General features: G+C 42.5%; 1 protein-coding gene across 1 annotated transcript in view; it reads right to left on the reverse strand.

Annotated features, from left to right (window-relative positions):
- Positions 1-10,210: 10,210 nt before the first annotated feature.
- The window catches only part of LOC146782767 (extracellular calcium-sensing receptor-like), a 215,776-nt gene continuing 206,374 nt past the window's right edge, over positions 10,211-19,612 (reverse strand). Inside the window, exons 3-5 of the mRNA XM_085637240.1 lie at positions 13,991-14,209; positions 11,219-11,342; positions 10,211-11,139 (exon numbers count right to left, since the gene is read on the reverse strand). Coding sequence (XP_085493366.1) covers positions 10,211-11,139; positions 11,219-11,342; positions 13,991-14,209 — 1,272 coding nt within the window. The remainder of the gene's footprint in view (positions 11,140-11,218; positions 11,343-13,990; positions 14,210-19,612) is intronic.

The raw sequence follows: 19,612 nt of genomic DNA on the forward strand, positions 1-19,612 counted from the left end.
ATCCCACAAAACGCGCCATCCGTATACAAAGCCATAACTCGTCTTCATAAGATTGCAAACCAAATACATCAGAATGCAGGCACTTGGACATGGTCCGGTTGGTTCTGGAGCATATTGTCAGCCTGGGGATGGAAAGTCCTATCCTTCCTAGGTATTGGCCTTCTCATAGTATTCAGTTGATGCCTGTGTCTACAATGTGGACCAGCGATTTGCGGCCTGTGTGCCACATCGTGTATTCCACGTTCAAGTTTTCATTCAAGATCCCGGAAGAAGAAAGAAGAGCAAATGATGTTACATGAACAGATTGATGGATTCCTGAAGATCGATATTTCATGAGGGTCCGTAGGGGACAAGGAGGGAATGAGGAAATATTAATTTTTATGGTCAATTGTGTCCCCTATCTAGACCCCAACGGCTCCATGTACATGCTACAAATACATGTATGTTCCCTCCACTTCAAGCTATGAAGACGCAAATACAATTGTGTCCAACGTTAATATGTCCTCTTTCAGATCTGCCATGAATGGGTCAGATATTCCATTCCTAAGTATGCCTTGCCACCGTCTTTATATGGTATACTTTTCACGTTTTCCAGCTCTGGCAAGGTAGGCCCTGAATTCTGCCATCGAGCTTTTTTCTGCTTCTGCCTCTGAATGCTCCAGCCTGGACCGGCATCTGTATCCATGAACTTTGTCTTACTTCCTGCGCGGCTAACGGTGCTTAGCCCGGCCTGTTGCCTGCCAAAAACTGTATTCAGCCTTCAAGCTATCTGCTCCGCTCTTCAAGAAATGCATTCCTGTCTAGTAGCTTAGGTAAACATCCCTCCAGCTGCAGAGCAAAGGGCCCGGCCTTACTGTCTCCATGCAAGTAATTCATGACTTTCGTTACCATGGTAGGCCCATGCCCCCTCGCATCTCATGTAGACACTTAGACGCTTGTACACGCACTAGCTGTCAGTATAGAATAGGATCTGTCCGAGAAGACCTTTCCTTCCAGATAATATAGTTCCTCAAACACAAGATATTAGATATGATTTAGGACTAGGTTGTCCTGACACCCCAGACTTCTGTCTCCCCATGTAGGGCTAAATGTCAAGTTCCCTTCACCCTCTAGTTACACGTCAATCACACGTCAGGCGGCTGCGCGCGCATCTCTGCCATGTATTTCCGCTGACTTTGCAGGATTCTCTTATGGATCCACCCACATGTGTCATCATCATAATGACGTTTTTAGTATACGCCTCTATGCACGCCTATTGTAACGCCTTTTCATTACGTATGTATATTCTTATCAGCTGTTACGCCTTCTGCATATGTCTTTATTGTAATGCACTTTAATATAAATATGATAACCTGTCAATAATGTATTGCTGATCCCTTCCTGAACCTTCGTGGTGACGGAACTCGATTGCCTGGTTCGAACCATCATTATCATCATTCCTTTGTAAGGAATAAATTCCCTATTATACCCTCGAATACCACGGATTCTGCCTCTTATTTTTACTGAGTTATTCGTATTGTATTTTACCGCATAAATTAAGTCTAGGTAATTAAAATTTACCACAGTGATGTCCTCAGTGATGTCACTGACATGTCATGAATGATGTAATATGTGAAATCATCAGCAGTGCATTGCGGGCACGCGAGTTATAGTTAGCAGAACTAACTATAACGGAGGAATTTCCATAGTTTTTTACGAGTGAAATGTCCAGCTTACTATAACACCCCTGGAACCTATGGTTTTTCAGTGAATTTCTAAGTTTTTTTAAATGCTAATTTCTAACTATAACGTCTCTGAAACCTATGTTTTTTTAGTGAATTTCAAAGATTTTTTAAATGCTAATTTCTAACTATAACATCTCTGAAACCTATGGTTTTTACAGTGAATATATATATACATACATATATAAACATATATATAATCTGCATATCTATATAAATACAAATATAAATGCATGCATACATATACATATAGATATATGCATACATATGCATGTTATGTACATGAAAGTTTGAAAAACACTAATACAAGCAAAGCTAAAAAGCCACCTAATTACAAACAGAATTGCTCTAACTTAATCGAGGGCGAGACCTGTTGCATTTTCAATGCTTGTTTACTTTGGTTCCATTAAGAAGGCATTCAGATGTGTCACACATTTGCCATAAATTCTGAATGGTAGCACTCTAGTTGCTCATTAGATCACTATAGTAAAGCTACTGCTCACCAGGGAAGTCTGCTACTGGTATTCAAAGTGCATGTTGTAGTCTGCATGTCAACATTTTTTAATGAAATAGAAGAGGATTTGAGAAGTCAAAATGTGCCCTAATTTTTCTTTCTGCAGCACTAATCATAATTTCTATGGCAAAATGAACCCACTCATTTTGTTCCTTTGCAAATTAAATGTTTTAAGTTTTACCACTTTATTCCAATCAAGATGGCTTCAGGTGTGCCATACATTCGTCATAAGTAAGACTGTTAGCGCTCTAATTGTTCTTTAGAACACTCTGGGACATTCTGTCATTGGGCTATACTTGGGCTACATCTGGGTGATATTTGTGCTACATTTGGGCTCTTTTGTCTCTGGTGGCCATCTTGGGAGACTTATTTGTTATGAAGTTTCCTAATTTCCTCATTTACTACAGTCTCCTCAGTAGGAAATACTTTCAGTTTTTTACTTTGATTCCATCAAGAAGGCATTCAGATGTGTCACACATTTGCCATACATTCAGAATGTTAGCACTCTAGTTGCTCATTAGATCACTGTAGTAAAGCTACTGCTCACCAGGGAAGTCTGCTGCTGGTATTGAAAGTTCATGTTTCAGTCTGCATGTCAGAATTTTTCAATGAAATACAAGAGGATTTGAGAAGTCACTCAAAATGTGCCATAATTTTTCTTTCTGTAGCACTAATCATACTTTCTATGGCAAAATGAACCCCCTCATTTTGTTCCTTTTTAAATTAAATGTTTTAAGAGGTACCACTCTATTCCAATCAAGATGGCTTCAGGTGTGCCATACGTTTGTCATAAGTAGGACTGTTAGCACTCTAGTTGTTCTTTAGAACACCCTGGGAAGCTGCAGTAGAACACAAAGGAATCAACTGACAGTCTCTGCCCTTGTTGGATGTACATGTTTTACTGAGAATGTCAGACTTCATTCTCACATGACTGAGAAATATTATGTGAATTTACAGAAAATATGCTCTCAGTTTAGCTTATTGTTCACCTTCCAAACCTCTGTTTGAAAAGCATGAGAAAATAGTTTTCTCTCAAACATGATTCATGATATCCCAGCAGAAGGCTTTTTCACATGGTCAAATAACCTTAGAACAAACCACAATTCCTAAAATGAGTATGGTACCATCAACAAATGATTTATAATGTAACTAAAGTCATAAAACCTTCTATTAACTGCAATGCTTTTTAATGAGGTGCTATCATATATATTGGTCCCAAGATGGCTGCCAACACTTCTTGGATGAAATGCTGACAGCCAATCAGATCTCACGATGAGATGTGTGGTTAGGCTCCGCCAAGATATATCTTTGATTTTACTTTTGATTTTCTCAGCAACTACTGAATGGATTTACACATTTAACCAAAAGGCACGAGTGTGAACCAAGGGCTACCTCTTTGTCAAATTTGTTGTAATTCCGTTCAGCAGTTCGGGCTGCAGCTGCGATTAAAGGTTCCTATGGAAAATTGCATGGAGAAAACATGTTTTGGGACCCCTTTTTTCTCTGCCCTTGCTTGACAAATCACCCCGAGACTTTCAGGATAGGAGCGGACCAGAGCGCCCTACCAGTTTTGAGAATTTCGCGAAGATTCACTAACCGGCACCAAAGTTATTCCAAATAGATTGTTGCGGATTTCCTATGGATAATAGGTCCTAACTATAACTACCTACTGGCGACCGCCAGTAGGTAATGTATATATATGTATATATATATATATATATATCAAGGCTCGTTGTGGTGACCAAAGGGCAAGCAGCACTCGAACACGACACTCTTTTCCCCAGTAAAAGCATTTATTTGGTATGCTCAGCTTCGCTTCTCAGTCTATTAGCATACGACTGCCACCTGACGCGTTTCGTAGTTCACTTCCTCAGAGGCACCGCAGTCGAAGGAAGCAAGCCGGGCCACATCCTCCTTTTTAATCCAATCGTCCGCTGATATGCCGCTGCTCTGGATGAGACAAAACGCAATGATTAATGGGAGATGTAGCCCGTAATTACTTATCCATAGATGGTTGCTTCTTTAATAATTGCCAAGTTCATAGCTCTACATTGAGCCCCAAGGAGTGAAGCCACGCTCAATCCATGCGCCGTGCTCCACATTGAGCCCCGTGCTTCGGAACTCGTGGCCCCCTTCACATGGGGTGGTGCTCGCTCAGCGGCTGGTCTACCGCTAGTTACATCAAGGCTCGTTGGGGTGACCAAAGGGCAAGCAGCACTCGAACATGACACTCTTTTCCCCAGTAAAAGCATTTATTTGGTATGCTCAGCTTCGCTTCTCAGTCTATTAGCATACGACTGCCACCTGACGTGTTTCGTAGATCACTTCCTCAGAGGCACCGCAGTCGAAGGAAGCAAGACGGGCCACATCCTCCTTTTTAATCCAATCGTCCGCTGATATGCAGCTGCTCTGGATGAGACAAAACGCAATGATTAATGGGAGATGTAGTCCGTATTTACTTATCCATAGATGGTTGCTTCCTTAATAATTGCCAAGTTCATAGCTCTACATTGAGCCCCAAGGAGTGAAGCCGCGCTCAATCCACGCGCCGTGCTCCACATTGAGCCCCGTGCTTCGGAACTCGTGGCCCCCTTCACATGGGGTGGTGCTCGCTCAGCGGCTGGTCTGCCGCTAGTTACATCAAGGCTCGTTGGGGTGACCAAAGGGCAAGCAGCACTCGAACACGACACTCTTTTCCCCAGTAAAAACATTTATTTGGTATGCTCAGCTTCGCTTCTCAGTCTATTAGCATACGACTGCCACCTGACGCGTTTCGTAGTTCACTTCCTCAGAGGCACCGCAGTCGAAGGAAGCAAGCCGGGCCACATCCTCCTTTTTAATCCAATCGTCCGCTGATATGCAGCTGCTCTGGATGAGACAAAACGCAATGATTAATGGGAGATGTAGTCCGTAATTACTTATCCATAGATGGTTGCTTCCTTCCAGCATTCTGTCTGCCTGGTGAGACAAACGCGATACTTTTGTGACATACCCTTGAAAGGAGGGAGGGGCAAGTAATCACATGACTGGAAGTAGTTACTTCTTAAACTCCACTTGGAAAGACCCCTGAGAAGAGTGAGGAGCCCGTGAGACCGGCACTGAAGAAAGCAAACCAAAGCTGAAACGCGTCTGCCATTATCGTTTCATGGACTGCCTGTCACCGCGTGGATGAAAACCATTAAAGTTGCCATTGCCACTCTGGAGCTGTGTCGAGCTTTCCTTCGTGTAAGAGAGAGCATTGGGTCTTATATATATATATATTCACTTAAAAATCCATAGGTTTCACACATGTTATAGTTAGCTGGACATTTCACACGTGAAAAACAATTGAAATTCCCCCGTTATAGTTAGTGCAGGCAACTATAACTCACGCGACCGCAATCCTCTGCTGATGATGTCAGATATTACATCACTGTATTTAGACACTTATTTACCCATGTCTTCTTCCATTAATTTTTAGCTATACATATATTACAAATATTTTTTTTTCAGAAAGACACATATGTCATCAGTGATGTAATATCTGACATCATCAGCAGAGGATTGCGGTCGCGTGAGTTATAGTTGCCTGCACTAACTATAACGGGGGAATTTCAATGGTTTTTCACGAGTGAAATGTCCAGCTAACTATAACATGTGTGAAACCTATGGTTTTTTAAGTGAATTTGCAAGGTTTTTTAAATCCTAATTCCTAACTATAACGTGTGTGAAACCTATGGTTTTTTCAGTGAATTTGTACGTTTTTTTAAATGCTAAGTTATGTTTTTTTTTTTTTCAACGTGCGCGTACCGTACGCGCACGGTGCGCCTCACGCACTGTGCGCGTGCTGTGGGCGCTTGGTGCGCTTCGCGCACCAAGCACCCACGATGCGTTGTTCGTGCCGTACACGGTGCGCGCACCCCGCGATTTTTCACAACATTTTTTTTTTTTTTTTTTTATCCTTGGGGGTCCTTCAGTGACCCCCTGACAAAGGCTAGGGGGTCAGGACCTGTCCATCCTGCCCCCTTCTCACGTTTTCCCCCTTTGTTTTTCATTGCCTCAGACTGCGAGAGACAAAATGGCGGCCGACACTTCCTGATTTCGACCAATTCGAATGTTTACTGACATCTAACAACCAATCAGAATTGCGCTCGCGCACGTCACCGTGCGCGTACGGTATGCTTACCGTACGCGCACGGTGCGCCTATAGATATATATATGCTTTTAACTGCAATTTTCTCAGGAACTAATGGACAGATTTACACCAGACCTGCAAAAGGCACGTCCCTGAACTGAGGACTACCTCTCTGCCAAATTTCAAGTAATTCTGTTCAGCCGTTCGGGCTGTAGCTTGGACTAAAGGTCCTATGGAAAAATGCATGGGGAAAACGTGTTTTGGGACCCCCCCCTTTTTCTCAGCCCCCGCTTGACGAATCCCCCCGAGACTTTCAGGGAAGGAGCGGAGCGGAGCGCCCCACCTATTTTGAAATTTTCGCGAGGATTCGTCAATCGGCGCCAAAGTTATTCCAAATAGAATGTTGCAGATTTCCTATGGAAACACAGTCCTAACTATAACTATCTACTGGCGACCGCCAGTAGATAATATATATGTATATATATATATATATATATATATATATATATATATATATATATATATATATATATATATATATATATATATATATATATATATATATTTACTTATACATTTTAGATACTTTTAAAATTATAAATTAAATTGAAATATATATATTCATATAGATATCCATATATATATATATATATATATACACACCAATAATGTAAAATCTATTTAAAAACAGAAAAAACATTCTATTATAAATTAAAACATTAAACTATTAAAAAATCTTTAAACTTACATTTCCCGCAACAGTAGGAAAGTGTTGCATAGCAGAGGGGTAAAAATTACTATTCCCACACTCCAATGAGTGCAACAGTAGGGAAAGTGTTAGAAATCGTAGGGGTAAAAATTACTATTCCCACTCCAGGGAGTGCAACACAAGGGAAAGTGTTGGATAACAGAGGGTTAAAATTTACTATTCTCACTCCAGAAAGTGCAACAGTAGGGAAAGTATTGGATAGCAGAGGGGTGAAAATGACTATTCCCACTCCAATAAGTGCAACAGTAGGAAAAGTGTTGGATAGCGGAGGGGTAAAAGTTACTATTCCAACTCCAATGAGTGTAACAGTAGGGAAAGTGGTGGAGAGCAGAGGGGTAAATGTTACTATTCCCACTCCAGTGAGTGTAACAGTGGGTAAAGTGTCGGATAGCGGAGGGGTAAAAATTACTATTCCCACTCCAATGAGTTCAACAGTATAGAAAGTATTGGATAGCGGAGGGGTAATAATTACTTATCCCACTCCAGTGGGAGCAACAGTAGGGAAAGTGTTGGATAGTGGAGGGGTAAAAATTACTATTCCCACTCCAATGCATGCAACAGTAGGCAAAGTGTTGGGTAGCAGAGGGGTAAAAATGACTATTACCACTCCAATGAGTGCAACAGTACAGAAAGTGGTGGGTAGCGGGGGGTAAAAATGACTATTCCCACTCCAGTGAGTGCCACAGAAGGGAAAGTGTTGGATAGTTGCAGGATCAAATGTACTATTCCCACTCCAATTAGTGCAAAAGTAGGGAAAGTGCTGGATTGCGGAGGGGTAACAATTAACATACCCACTCCAGTCAGTTCAAAATTAAAAACAAACAAAATATTAACAACAAAAATTGTAAAAAAAATATATATGAATATGTTAAAAATTAAAAAAACAAATATATTTAATATTAAAAATTATAAAAAATAAAAAAACATATTATAATGTTAAATAAATTAAATTAATTATTACATAAATTAAGTATTTTTATTTCCTATCCTATTACACTACACAATTCACAACCCACATCTAAATTTAAAAATGCACTTCCATAATTAAAATTTTTAATTACCAGTTAAAGAATTATAATTAATTTAAAAAAAAATTAAGAATCATAAAAATGTATTCAATACCTAAACTTTACTCCTAGAATCCCCAGAACCCACAGCTAAAATGAAACTGTAAAAAAATGTATTACTCAATTAAAATGTTTTTTCAATAAAAAATTAATAGTATTTAACAACTAATTATAAAGTAAATCAAATTAATTTGTTCCCCACCCTTTACCCCTATAAAAGTAACACCCACACACAAAAAATAAACAATTACCCTAATTAAATATTAATTAATTAATTAATTAATATTAATGACCAACTAATTAATAATTAATTGAATATAAATTACTTCCCACCCTTTACCCCTATAAACACCACACCCCACACCTAAAATTAATTACGCAATTCCCATAGTTAATTTTCAATAAATGAATTAACATCAATCAACAATATATTATTAATTAATTAAAAATATATTACTTTCCACCCTTTACCCCTATAAACACCACAACCCACAGCTAAAAATATTACACAATTACTATAATTAATTACCAAATAATTAATTAATATTAATTAATAATAAAGTAATAAATTACTTCCCACAATTAACACTATACAATCTCAAACAAATTAATTATAAGAAAAACTAAATATTCACAAATGTATTATAATTAAATTACTTCTAACCCTATTCCCCTATAAACCCACAACCCGCTATGGAACTAAAAATTGCAAAATTTAATTTAAAATTAAATTAATTACTACTAAAAATGTAACCCATTTATTAAAAATATAAACATTTCTTATAGAAAAAAATACATTGCATACATTTAAAATATATACTAAAATACATAACACTAATTAAAAAATTGATATTTTAAACAACTATATTTTCACAAATGATGTTAATGACTTCTATATTTTTTAATTCAATAAATCTATATTCTTGACAATGATATACTTGCACTCGATATTTCCACTCCACGATGCTCGATATTCATGTAGTTTGAATTTGTGGGCCTCAATATTCTGTCTCATTACCAGATCAAACTATGCCCTGTGCTTTATATTGTAGTTGTTAAGGACTGCTTTAAGTCATGGTTCACCCTCTCCACAACAGATATTATCCTCAGGAAGCCATAGTATCCCATTATGCTTTGGAAGCAAAAGCCAGGCCCTGGTCTACGTGGAATGTACTACATACGTGTGCCTGGATAAAGACTTGCATGTCTTTAATACTGTGCCGAAACCCAGAGGAAGCTGGAACAAGAATCAACTGAAATGAAGATAATTTAAAAGCAGGATCCGAAATAGGAGGGCCACAATGGGTGAATTAAATGCAACTGAAAGGTCTGTTAGAAATTAAAAGGTATGTCTGCAGTGGACGAGCCATGGTGGAGGCTTTAATTTGCTGACAAATTTCACAAAGACATACATATTGGCCAGTTGATATAAGGCATTCCACCAATAATGCTGTTGTAGCAGTGAAATTATGGCCGCCAGACCTGCATGTGCAGAAGCAACAGATTCATGAGCAGCTATCACTAGAGCTAGTCTGCTGTCTTGACTCAATCAATCCCTTAGGTAAAGGTGTGCCATCTCTATGAGCATTAAGGGCAGCTAAGATATCAGAATCTATTTTCATTTTAGAATGAGTATTTACAAGAACTGTAGCAGTTGCAACTGCAGAATTGGCCGCTTCATCAGCCAGAGAATTCGCTACAACTTGTGCTCCCACACTTTGATGACTCACTGTATGCATAAAAAGAGCCTGTGGCAACTTATCTTGAGGTCTGCCACTTTAGCCTAAAGTGTTTTACGCTTGATTGTGTTGAATTTAGAATCTTTGAATCCATGTTGATGCCACCAATGTAATTTATCAATAAAGCACTGTACATAGTAATCCAATCACACACAATACGTTTGGGGAATTCAGGATCCGTATATTCAAGTGCAAGAAGCAAAGCATGCAGTGCGGTCCCCTAAGGACTGGGTGTGAGTTTTTTGTGGTTGTAAGTTTCCATCCAATATAACACCAACTTAATGCTTTACATCCTTTTCACCTTCATGTTCTTGCCTGTATCCCTCCCCATCAGATATTCCTTTGTGTTTATCTCTGATCTAAACAAGATGATATAGCATTTGGGGAAGAATAAACAGGAAACCAAGGATGAACTGGAAGATAAGATAGCAAAAATCTCCATGGCCACCATGTACTTGCCTCGAGTGCTGAGATAGGCTGGAATAAATGAAAGCCATACGCTGAGGAAAGCGAGCATGCTGAAGGTGATGAATCTGGCTTCGTTAAAGCTGTCAGGCAGCTTTCTAGCCAAGAAGGCCATTATGAAACTGATAGTGGCCAGAAAACTAAGATATCCCAGCATGCCCCAGAAAGCAATGAGAGATCCTTCATTGCACTCAACTATTATCAGCCCAGGATGAATGTGAATGTTATATTCTGAGAAAGGGGGTGCGAAAACCAACCAGAGGACACAGAGAACTACCTGAATTAGTGTACCAGCAATTATGATCATACACGACAGTTGAGGTCCAACCCATCTTCTTAAGTTGCTGTTTGGTTTGGTGGCTTTAAAGGCGATGACCACAATTACGGTTTTGGCCAAGATGCAAGAGACACAAAGTGCAAAGGTAGTGCCAAAGGCCACCTGTCTCAGAAGGCATTTCATTTCTGTGGGGCAACCAATAAAAGTCAGTGGGCAGAGAAAGCACAAGGTGAGGGACATGAGCAGGAGGAAGCTGAGGCTAGTATTGTTTGCTTTCACGATGGGCGTCTTCCTATAGTGAAAAAAGAGTGCGATAATGATAATAGGAATCACTGAAGAGAAAATGCTGATTGCTGCCAAAATAGCTCCAAAGATTTCCTCATACGAAAGAAAGTCTGTGTTTTTTGGAATGCATTGATCTCTGTTGTCATTGGACCACTGATCCCAGGGACATTTAAAGCATTCAATGGAATCTAGAAATGGAAACATGGAGAAGTACTTAAGAGCACTTTACTTAACAAATATTAGATTTTAACAGGAGGCCTGTCTTACCTGTTACGTTTGATATCTCCCCTAATCTGCATGAAAAGCATTGAAAGCAACACACTGACTTTCCTGGTCTGATTGCCTTTCGGAATCCTTTTGGACAGCTGGGAGAGCACACAGAAACAGGGACCTGAAAGGAGAAAATAGGGCCATGTTTAACCATAATCAATATGATTGGCTGAAGCAGTGATAAATTGGAGCAAAACAGAGATCTGCTTCGAAAAGGTTTTCGACAAAATATAGCCAAGCTACAAAAAGATGAGCTCGGCATAAAGAATGTGAGTATTTGGTATTCATCTGAAGAAGTTCTACTTATTTTAAATTTACATAATAAGAACAAATGTATTGCAGATGGTGCTCTTTGACTGGCTATTGCCACAGGTGACATTGATGGTGATGCTGTCAGCTGAGGGAAAGAAGCGTTTACAATTGATGACAAGCAACAGTGGGTCTAAAGATGCTCAGCTTGTCTAGCTTACAAAGTTCAGTCAGTTTTGAAAACCATAGGTAGAGAGAGGTAAATGCATCTTTGCTTCTTTGCCACATTTGCTTTCTCAATCAAGTGAATGACATTATACTGATAAGGCGGGGTTTAAAGCATGTGTGAAAGCTCTCTCAAAGTCTTTCGATCACAGACCATGAAGACCAAGAGTCTGACTCTCCTCCCTGAGCCAAAGCATGACTGTCTGATGACCAGGTTACATTTCTTTGCTGTAGGACCAAGTATAACACAAATAATTTCACAAGAGGGGTTTAGCCTGTTTAGAAACAGCCTCCTAATGTCTAAGAGGTCTATTATCTGGTCTCATTATATTTAAGATAGTGAGGGATGTGTACTCAGGTAAATTTGTACTTCCCTGAAATCACATGTATATATTAGTATGATCCTCACCTACAGGTACAAACCGGTGGCATGCTTTATCATTGGATCTTTACTAACTGCACCTAGTGTGAGTGGGTGGGCTCAGTGAAATTTCTAAGAGCAACTCTTTATCTAAAGAATAGCCTAAGCAAGTTAAAATCACCTTCAGGATCCTAAATCCTATTTACTAACAAGGTCCTTTGGCGAGAATAAAAACAGTGAGATGTTTAGTGGGTATATTGATCTGTAACATCAATGGGTCGACATGTTTTAGCCTGCATCTAGTACCACCAATGGTCAATAGTCTTTCTTTAGAACCAGAAAACTACGTAGTAACCCTATAACATATAGTTGGTAACTACCAACTCTGAATAGTAGTTTATACAAACATCCTAAGGCATGCAAACAGACCAAAGATGACCTTTTCCTTCAATTATATCTGAAGCAAAAAAAGCACAATTGTATTTCTGTTAGGGGGTAATTCTAATCCCTTGATATTGTATTGGCTCATTCTCAGGCACACCTTGGTTGACATGTGTGACAGGGCATACAGACAAGTGAAATTACCCTCCAAAACATCAGACATGACATATACACATATAAAAACACCCACAGAAAGGTGAATAAAGGCACAGGTGTCTATAAGATATAAAGGGGGAGATTTACTAAGATTTTGCACCATGTTTGCATCACAAAAGTAATGCTAATTGGCACAAAATCTTTTTTTCCCAATTTACTTTCCAGCGCTGAACTTGTTTAGTGCTGGAAATAACAGAAAAGTAATGTGAAGCAGCGCTATGCACTGCTTTCCATTACTTTGCACCATGCAGGTGTACTAAGGGAAGTGCATTCACATGCAACCACCCAGGGTTTCATATGATAAACCCAATTTACTAAATAAAGAAGATTGTGTTTAGAGTGAGAAAACTGCAACCTTTTCAAGTAGGTGCAAGAAATGAGAAATCGTTTAATTTCTCCTTCCTTTTTCGACTTTGCATGCATGCTGCACTTTACAGCACAGATACAAAGTGGGTAAATGGTTAAAGTGAGTCTGTGCATAGTATTTTGAACTGGAAGGGAGAGTCACAAGGACTAGGGAGGTAGGGAACTGAAGTTCCGCCACCTGGTTACAAAGGGATAAATGCAGAAACTGGGGTTTTGTTGGGTATTTCATATATAGGGAACCTACAGAAAGGAAATGGCTGAAATACAGACTGGGGTGCATGAAAACGTACTACAAAATGCGGACAAAAGGGGAACCTTATTGTAAGGTTGGCGCAGTGAGTACTAATAAATACAGAGGTTAAAATGACCCAAATGGAAAGTGGTTTTGTGCTGATTTCTCAAAACCTTTTACTCGGTATACATGGGGTGTTTGTCTATTACAGTATATTCCATAAGGGAATTTTCTTGTTTAAACCTTTGTTATGTATGTATAGTTTGTAAATCCAATGCTGTTCCTTCTCAAAGAGGATTTTCTTAGGCTTCTTGTTCATTCATTGACTTGTTCTAGGGTGACCCACTTGAGATCTGTAACAGAATGTCCAGTGAATATGTAATGTTCGACCATTTTCATAGTGTTGTGTCTGTACCTGATATTGCTCCTGTGCTTACATATCATGGTGCGTATTTTTCTCGTACTCATGCCTATGTATGTAAGATTGATTGGGCAGGTTATGAGGTATATCACTTGTTTCACATTTGTGCCCCAGCTTTAAGGAGAGGGGAGGAGATTGGCATATTTCTGTACTATGGCACTCTCTTGTACTCTCCTTCACACACTGCACATCATCTGAAACTGCTGCACTGTGCTGTTCGATAAACTAATAAATCTGGGTCTTCATACCCAAATATGGCTGATAACAAATAAGATAAAGTAAGGAGATGTATGAAATTTCCTCCCGAAATTTGCCTACCTGTCTGTTTGTTGTTGTCCATTGAACAGCACTGGTGTTGATTGTAAAAATTTTCGGTACACTGGAGTCATAGGTGCCAACCTTCATGTGCATGATGTTGCCTTTGGGATCCCACTTCCACTTTACAATGTCATACCGTGCTGGTGGGTTGCCATGTTCATCAAAGAATGCTTCTGTGTCTTCGCTTCCTAACCTCACCTTCTTGACGTAGTAAAGGAGCTGGGAATAAAGCAGAGTGGAAGGGGGTTTCACAAATTAATCTGCAAGTCTTGCTCAATTGAGAGTGTACTTTTGAACCACCCTTCTTCTATTTCTATGATAGTATTTTTCTTAAGAAATGAGAGTGTTTAAGAACAGCATAGCTTTATAACATTCTCTAAATGAAATATTCCTCATGGCATAATTAAGGAAGGCACTGAGATGCAAAAATATTGCTTTTATATGTTTGGTTATATAAACAACAATTTGTTCTGTCGAGTCACACAATTCCTTTGTAAGTCTAAATGAATTTCTTTGCAATTATGCCAAATTTTGTTTGAGGCATAAAAAAAGGAATGAAAAAATTCAAGAGAGACAATTTACAGATAAACAAACAAACACAAAGGGGCCAATTCCGATCCTGTATTTTTTTTTCCATATGACTCGTACCCGTAATTTTTCCCGTACGAATCGTACAAGTCCTGTCCCACCCGTGAAGTACGATTCGTACGGAAAAAATAGATACGGATCGGCCCGATCCGTACGAATTCGATCCGGAAAAGTTGTACGAGACGGACCCGGACACTTTTCCGTACGAAGCCTAAAAATACAGTCCGACCGTACAAGTACGATCCGGACCGGCTTTCCGATTTAGGACTCGTATGAAAAACGTACCGTACACGGGAAATAACTTTACCCGCTACAAAGCAAACTTTGTACGACTCGTATCCCGGGAAAAGTAGTTCCTGGGGTGCGATTCGTACAGGCCCCCCATGTATATGTATGCACCTCACAACATCACATATGTACACACCTTACAACAACATCATCGCGTATGTATGGTGAGTACCCCAACATCACAAAATCATCGCGTATGTACGGTGCATACCCCAACATCGTGTATGTATGCACCCCACAAAAACATCATCGCGTATGTACGGTGCGTACACCAACATCGCGTATGTACGCACCGCACAACAACATCATCGCGTATGTATGGTGCGTACCCCAACATCACGTATGTACGCACCTCACAACAACATCATCGCGTATGTACGGTGCGTACCCCAACATCGCATATGTACGCACCCCACAACAAAATCCTCACGTATATACGCACCTCACAACAACATCATCGCGTATGTATGGTGGGTACCCCAACATCGCGTATGTACGCACCTCACAACAACATCGCGTATGTATGCACCGTACATAGGCAATGTAAAACAGCACAAGGAGGGTCTATTCGACTCGCACAACACCACAAAACACGTATACTTTGCACAAAACATGGAAATGACTGACCTGGCCAAATCCAAACAGGCAAACACAGGGGCAAACTCACAACCACCCCTTATAGCACACCCACCAACAATTCAAACTGAGGCCCACCCACAAATGGACCAATAAAAAGGGCCCACACACACAAACTATGAGCCTTTGCAACAGACTCACTGCAGCTAGAGAGCACACACCAACAGCTGCACCCATCCACCTTAACATATACACCTTCACACAACCTCCTTCACACATACCACCTCTTCACATTCAGACCCACAACTTCACATTCACACCCACACACCCACAACCATCCACACCCTCACCCCACACCATGCCCACAGACAAGAATCCAAAGTTCACAAGGGAGGAGCTGGAGATCCTTGTCAATGAAGTCATCAGAGTCGAGCCACAGCTGTTTGGAACATTGGTCAGAGAGACCAGCATAGCCGAAAAATCACGACTGTGGGAGAGGATCGTCGATAGGGTGAATGCTGTTGCACCCATCAGAAGGACCAGGACTGAATGCCAAGCCAGGTGGTACGATCTGCGGAGAGCGGGCAAGCGAAAAATTAATGACGACTACGCCCAGAGCAACATCACTGGAGGGGGTGGGCCCCGCAGACCAGTACATTTCCATCCCTGGGAGGAGAAGGTGATGGCCCTGCTTCCGCCGGTGGGAGTATATGGACTTCAAGGACTTTCAGAGCCTGGTGAGTACACAAACAACTTACGTAACATGGGGGTAATGGCATCCACACCCCAACTACACAAAATGCACGCAACTACCCCCGAGCCCTCACCGGCCACAACCACAGTCAAAAACAACTCTAATGCCAATAACATGTGTCTGCCCCATTGAGAAAGCAAGGCCATGCTATGTCCCATGCTACACGAAGCACCAACCCAAGAATGGATGTCCCGTATGCTGGGAGGGTGGGTGTCACAAAACGCATTGTTGAACCCCAAATCAGACACAATTGCCCTCATCCCATATGGCCCAGGTACATATCCATGCACCATGCGCAATGCACATGGATTAGGAAAGTACTGACAAGATAGCTGACATTTGGCCCGGGTGTAGGCAGCACAAGGCCCTCCTGTGACCAGTGCAAACACAAACACCAAGACAACAAGGTCAGATATCTAGGACAGGAACTCACACTCACTGTCATGGCAGCATGCGCCATGGGGGACAGCTACATCACCTGGGAGCCCCAGTGCCAAATCACACTACACCCACCCGCAGGCCCTGTCACACACACACCCCTTACACAAGCAGACACCCCCGGGACAGGCAATGGATTTACCCACTGTCACAATGGACATGTAACACAACAACACCAATATATAGCCGAAGAAGCATCCAAGCCAAAAATCTACATGTCAAAGACTCAGGAGAACATATCAATCTGTCCCCCGCAACATACCCATCCCCAAGTGAACATTGAGGAGAATGCTAGGCACATACAACTACCTGGAGGAACAGTGCCAACTTGAATGTGTATGAAACATGGATGTTGCATGAAACAGCATTAACATTGTTTGTCTCTCACACACAGGGCAACGTGATGATTCTCCCCCCAACAATGGGGGTGAACAATCACAGTCCCAGGCTAGGGAGGAACCTGATCCCACCGGCAGCGACGCCTCTCAACACTCCGCGGATGACCCTGACCGACCTGGACCCTCTGGTGTCCAAGCCCCTGAGGCACCTGGTTCAGGAACATCTGTGCCAACCACCACCCCCATTCCTGCCACATCCCAGGAGACACCAAGGAGCCCTGCCCGCAGTGAACACCTGAGCCAGACTGACCAAGAGGGACAAGGTGCGCCGGGCACCCAGGAGGAGGCAGACAACACTGCCGCTGCCATCCCTCAGGGGTCCCGTAGACCCGTTGTGCCCACAACGGCAGCCCAGGCTCATGTGGGCAGGGGTGGTGGGAGTGGAGGCGAGAACCTGACCAGCCAGCTGAAGGGACCGGTATGTCACACATAGACAACATCATGGACGCATACCGGCATGACACCAGGGAGTTCAGCCAGGTAGTGGTGACCCTCACAGAGATGAAGAACCAGCAGGCCGAGCAACACGCCAGTCAACAAGAACACCAAGGACGGATGGAGCCAAGACTGGCTGAGCTCCTGGCGGTGCAAAGCGACATAAGCCATTCACTCTGTAGGATCACCGACAACATGGGCAACCCTCCCTGTGCCACCAGGCGAAGACCACCACCAGCCACAGGGAGGGAGGAGGAGGATTCGTCCGACGGAGCGTCCCAAGCATCGTCAAGACCTGCATCGGAGGGTACCCGGAGGAAGGTGGTCGTCCAAGGAAAACACCGTGAGAGGCAGCGGACCATCCACATCTCCCAGGTCACCTGGCGTGGCACCTGGCCTCCATGTGCAACAGCATCACCTCATTGACTGACATCATCTGCCACATGGACTTGCTGGTCACAGTCTGACCAATGATGCCAAACACTGTGGTCTGGACTCTGATGACTTCAAATGCCAAGGAACCCATCTCCCCCTGTGAACTTTGGATTCTATGGTCCCTGTATTGCACCTTTTTCTGTGCACAAATCATGCCCCAAATATATAATAAAAACATTTATAATTGTAATTTTATGTTGCTGTCATTTTGCATGAGTCCACAACATACGTGTGGGGATATGTCAAAGTATGCCTGAGTGTTGAACTAACTCCAGCCATCCATACACTTGGATCTGAGTCCAGTCGAGGACACACATGGGTCACAATGTATCACCAAATACAGACATGGAGCCCAATCCTCACCCGTGATGGCCTCAAGCTGCTTAGGGGGGGCTTGCAATACTGCTCAGACAGACCAATTTGCCAGAGTATCATGAAGGTGTAGAGGTCATGGGTCATGTTGATGTGCCCGGGGAGGGAGTCCTAGGTCTGTTTTGCGAGGTGGGAGAACTATCTCCTGCATGCAGTTGTTCTGTGGATGTGATGAATGGTGGCCAGGGCAAGGTGGGCTGCATGAAGTTGGGCCAACGGGGTGTTGGATGACAGACGTCCAAGGTCGGATTTGGGTCTGGGGTTGTGGGCTGCCTCCTGAGTGTGGTTCAGGAGTCTGAAGGTGCTCCTGCAGCAGACAGTGAGCCATTCTAGCTATCTCAGGTGGACGGTAATGTGGCTGGGGCGGGGGATGTTGAAGATGAGGTGTGCGGATGCTCCCTGGATGTGGACAACTTCTCCTGCAGTTTTGCTGTTGTTCCTCTGTAGAGGGCGTTGCTGTAGTTGACCCGGCTGGTGTTGTGGACCTGGGGGACGGTCTGTCTTGCCTTGGAGTGGATCTATCTGTGGATCATTTGCAGCATGTGGAGGGTGTTGCAGCATGAGGTACAGATGGTGTTGAGTTGCATGGTAATTGTGAGCGATGAGTCCATGATGAACACCAGCTTGCGTGCGTGGCCACTGGGAGCTGGTGCGGTGCCCAGCCGTAAGGGGACAATCCTCAGATGATGACCTCAGTCCTGTCCAAGTCCAGCCTCAGGTGGCTGATGGTCAGCCATTCGTCAACGGATCTCAAGCCTTCTTGAAGGTTGGATCTGGCATAGGCTGGGTCTTTGGTGAGGTTGAGGAGCAGCTGGGTGTCAATGGCATTCGAGATGATGATGAGGTCGTGTGCGCATGTGATGGTGGAGAGGGGGGTCATGGAGACATTGAAGATCGTCACGCTGAGAGATTAGCCCTGGGGCATGGCCCACATGACCCCAGTGTACTACATGCTGCAGGGTGGAGGCCGACTCCCTGGGCCTTGCTGGTGAGCTACTTAGTGATTTATTCCCGGGCCCTCCTCTGGATACCAGTGTTGGAGATGTGTGAGCTGACAGTGTGGTAGCACATGGTGTACAATGCTGTTGAGAGGTCAAGGGGGTGGTCTCACCATTGTTGAGTAGGGCTAAGTTGTCGTTGGTGGTGGCAATAATGACGGTTGCAGTGGTGTGATTACTGTGGAAGATGTTCTGGTGCCGGTTGCCTGGAGCTGTTTGCGTGGAGGAAGTTTGTCAGTCGCTCGTTGAGTGTCTTCCTGATGACATTTGCTGGGTAGGGAAGCAGGGTGATGTTCCAGGAGATCCTGCGGTACTGCCATCCGTTGTTGAAGAAGGGCCT

This window comes from Triturus cristatus, chromosome 12 (genome assembly GCF_964204655.1).
Source record: "Triturus cristatus chromosome 12, aTriCri1.1, whole genome shotgun sequence".
Classification (NCBI taxonomy): domain Eukaryota; kingdom Metazoa; phylum Chordata; class Amphibia; order Caudata; family Salamandridae; genus Triturus; species Triturus cristatus.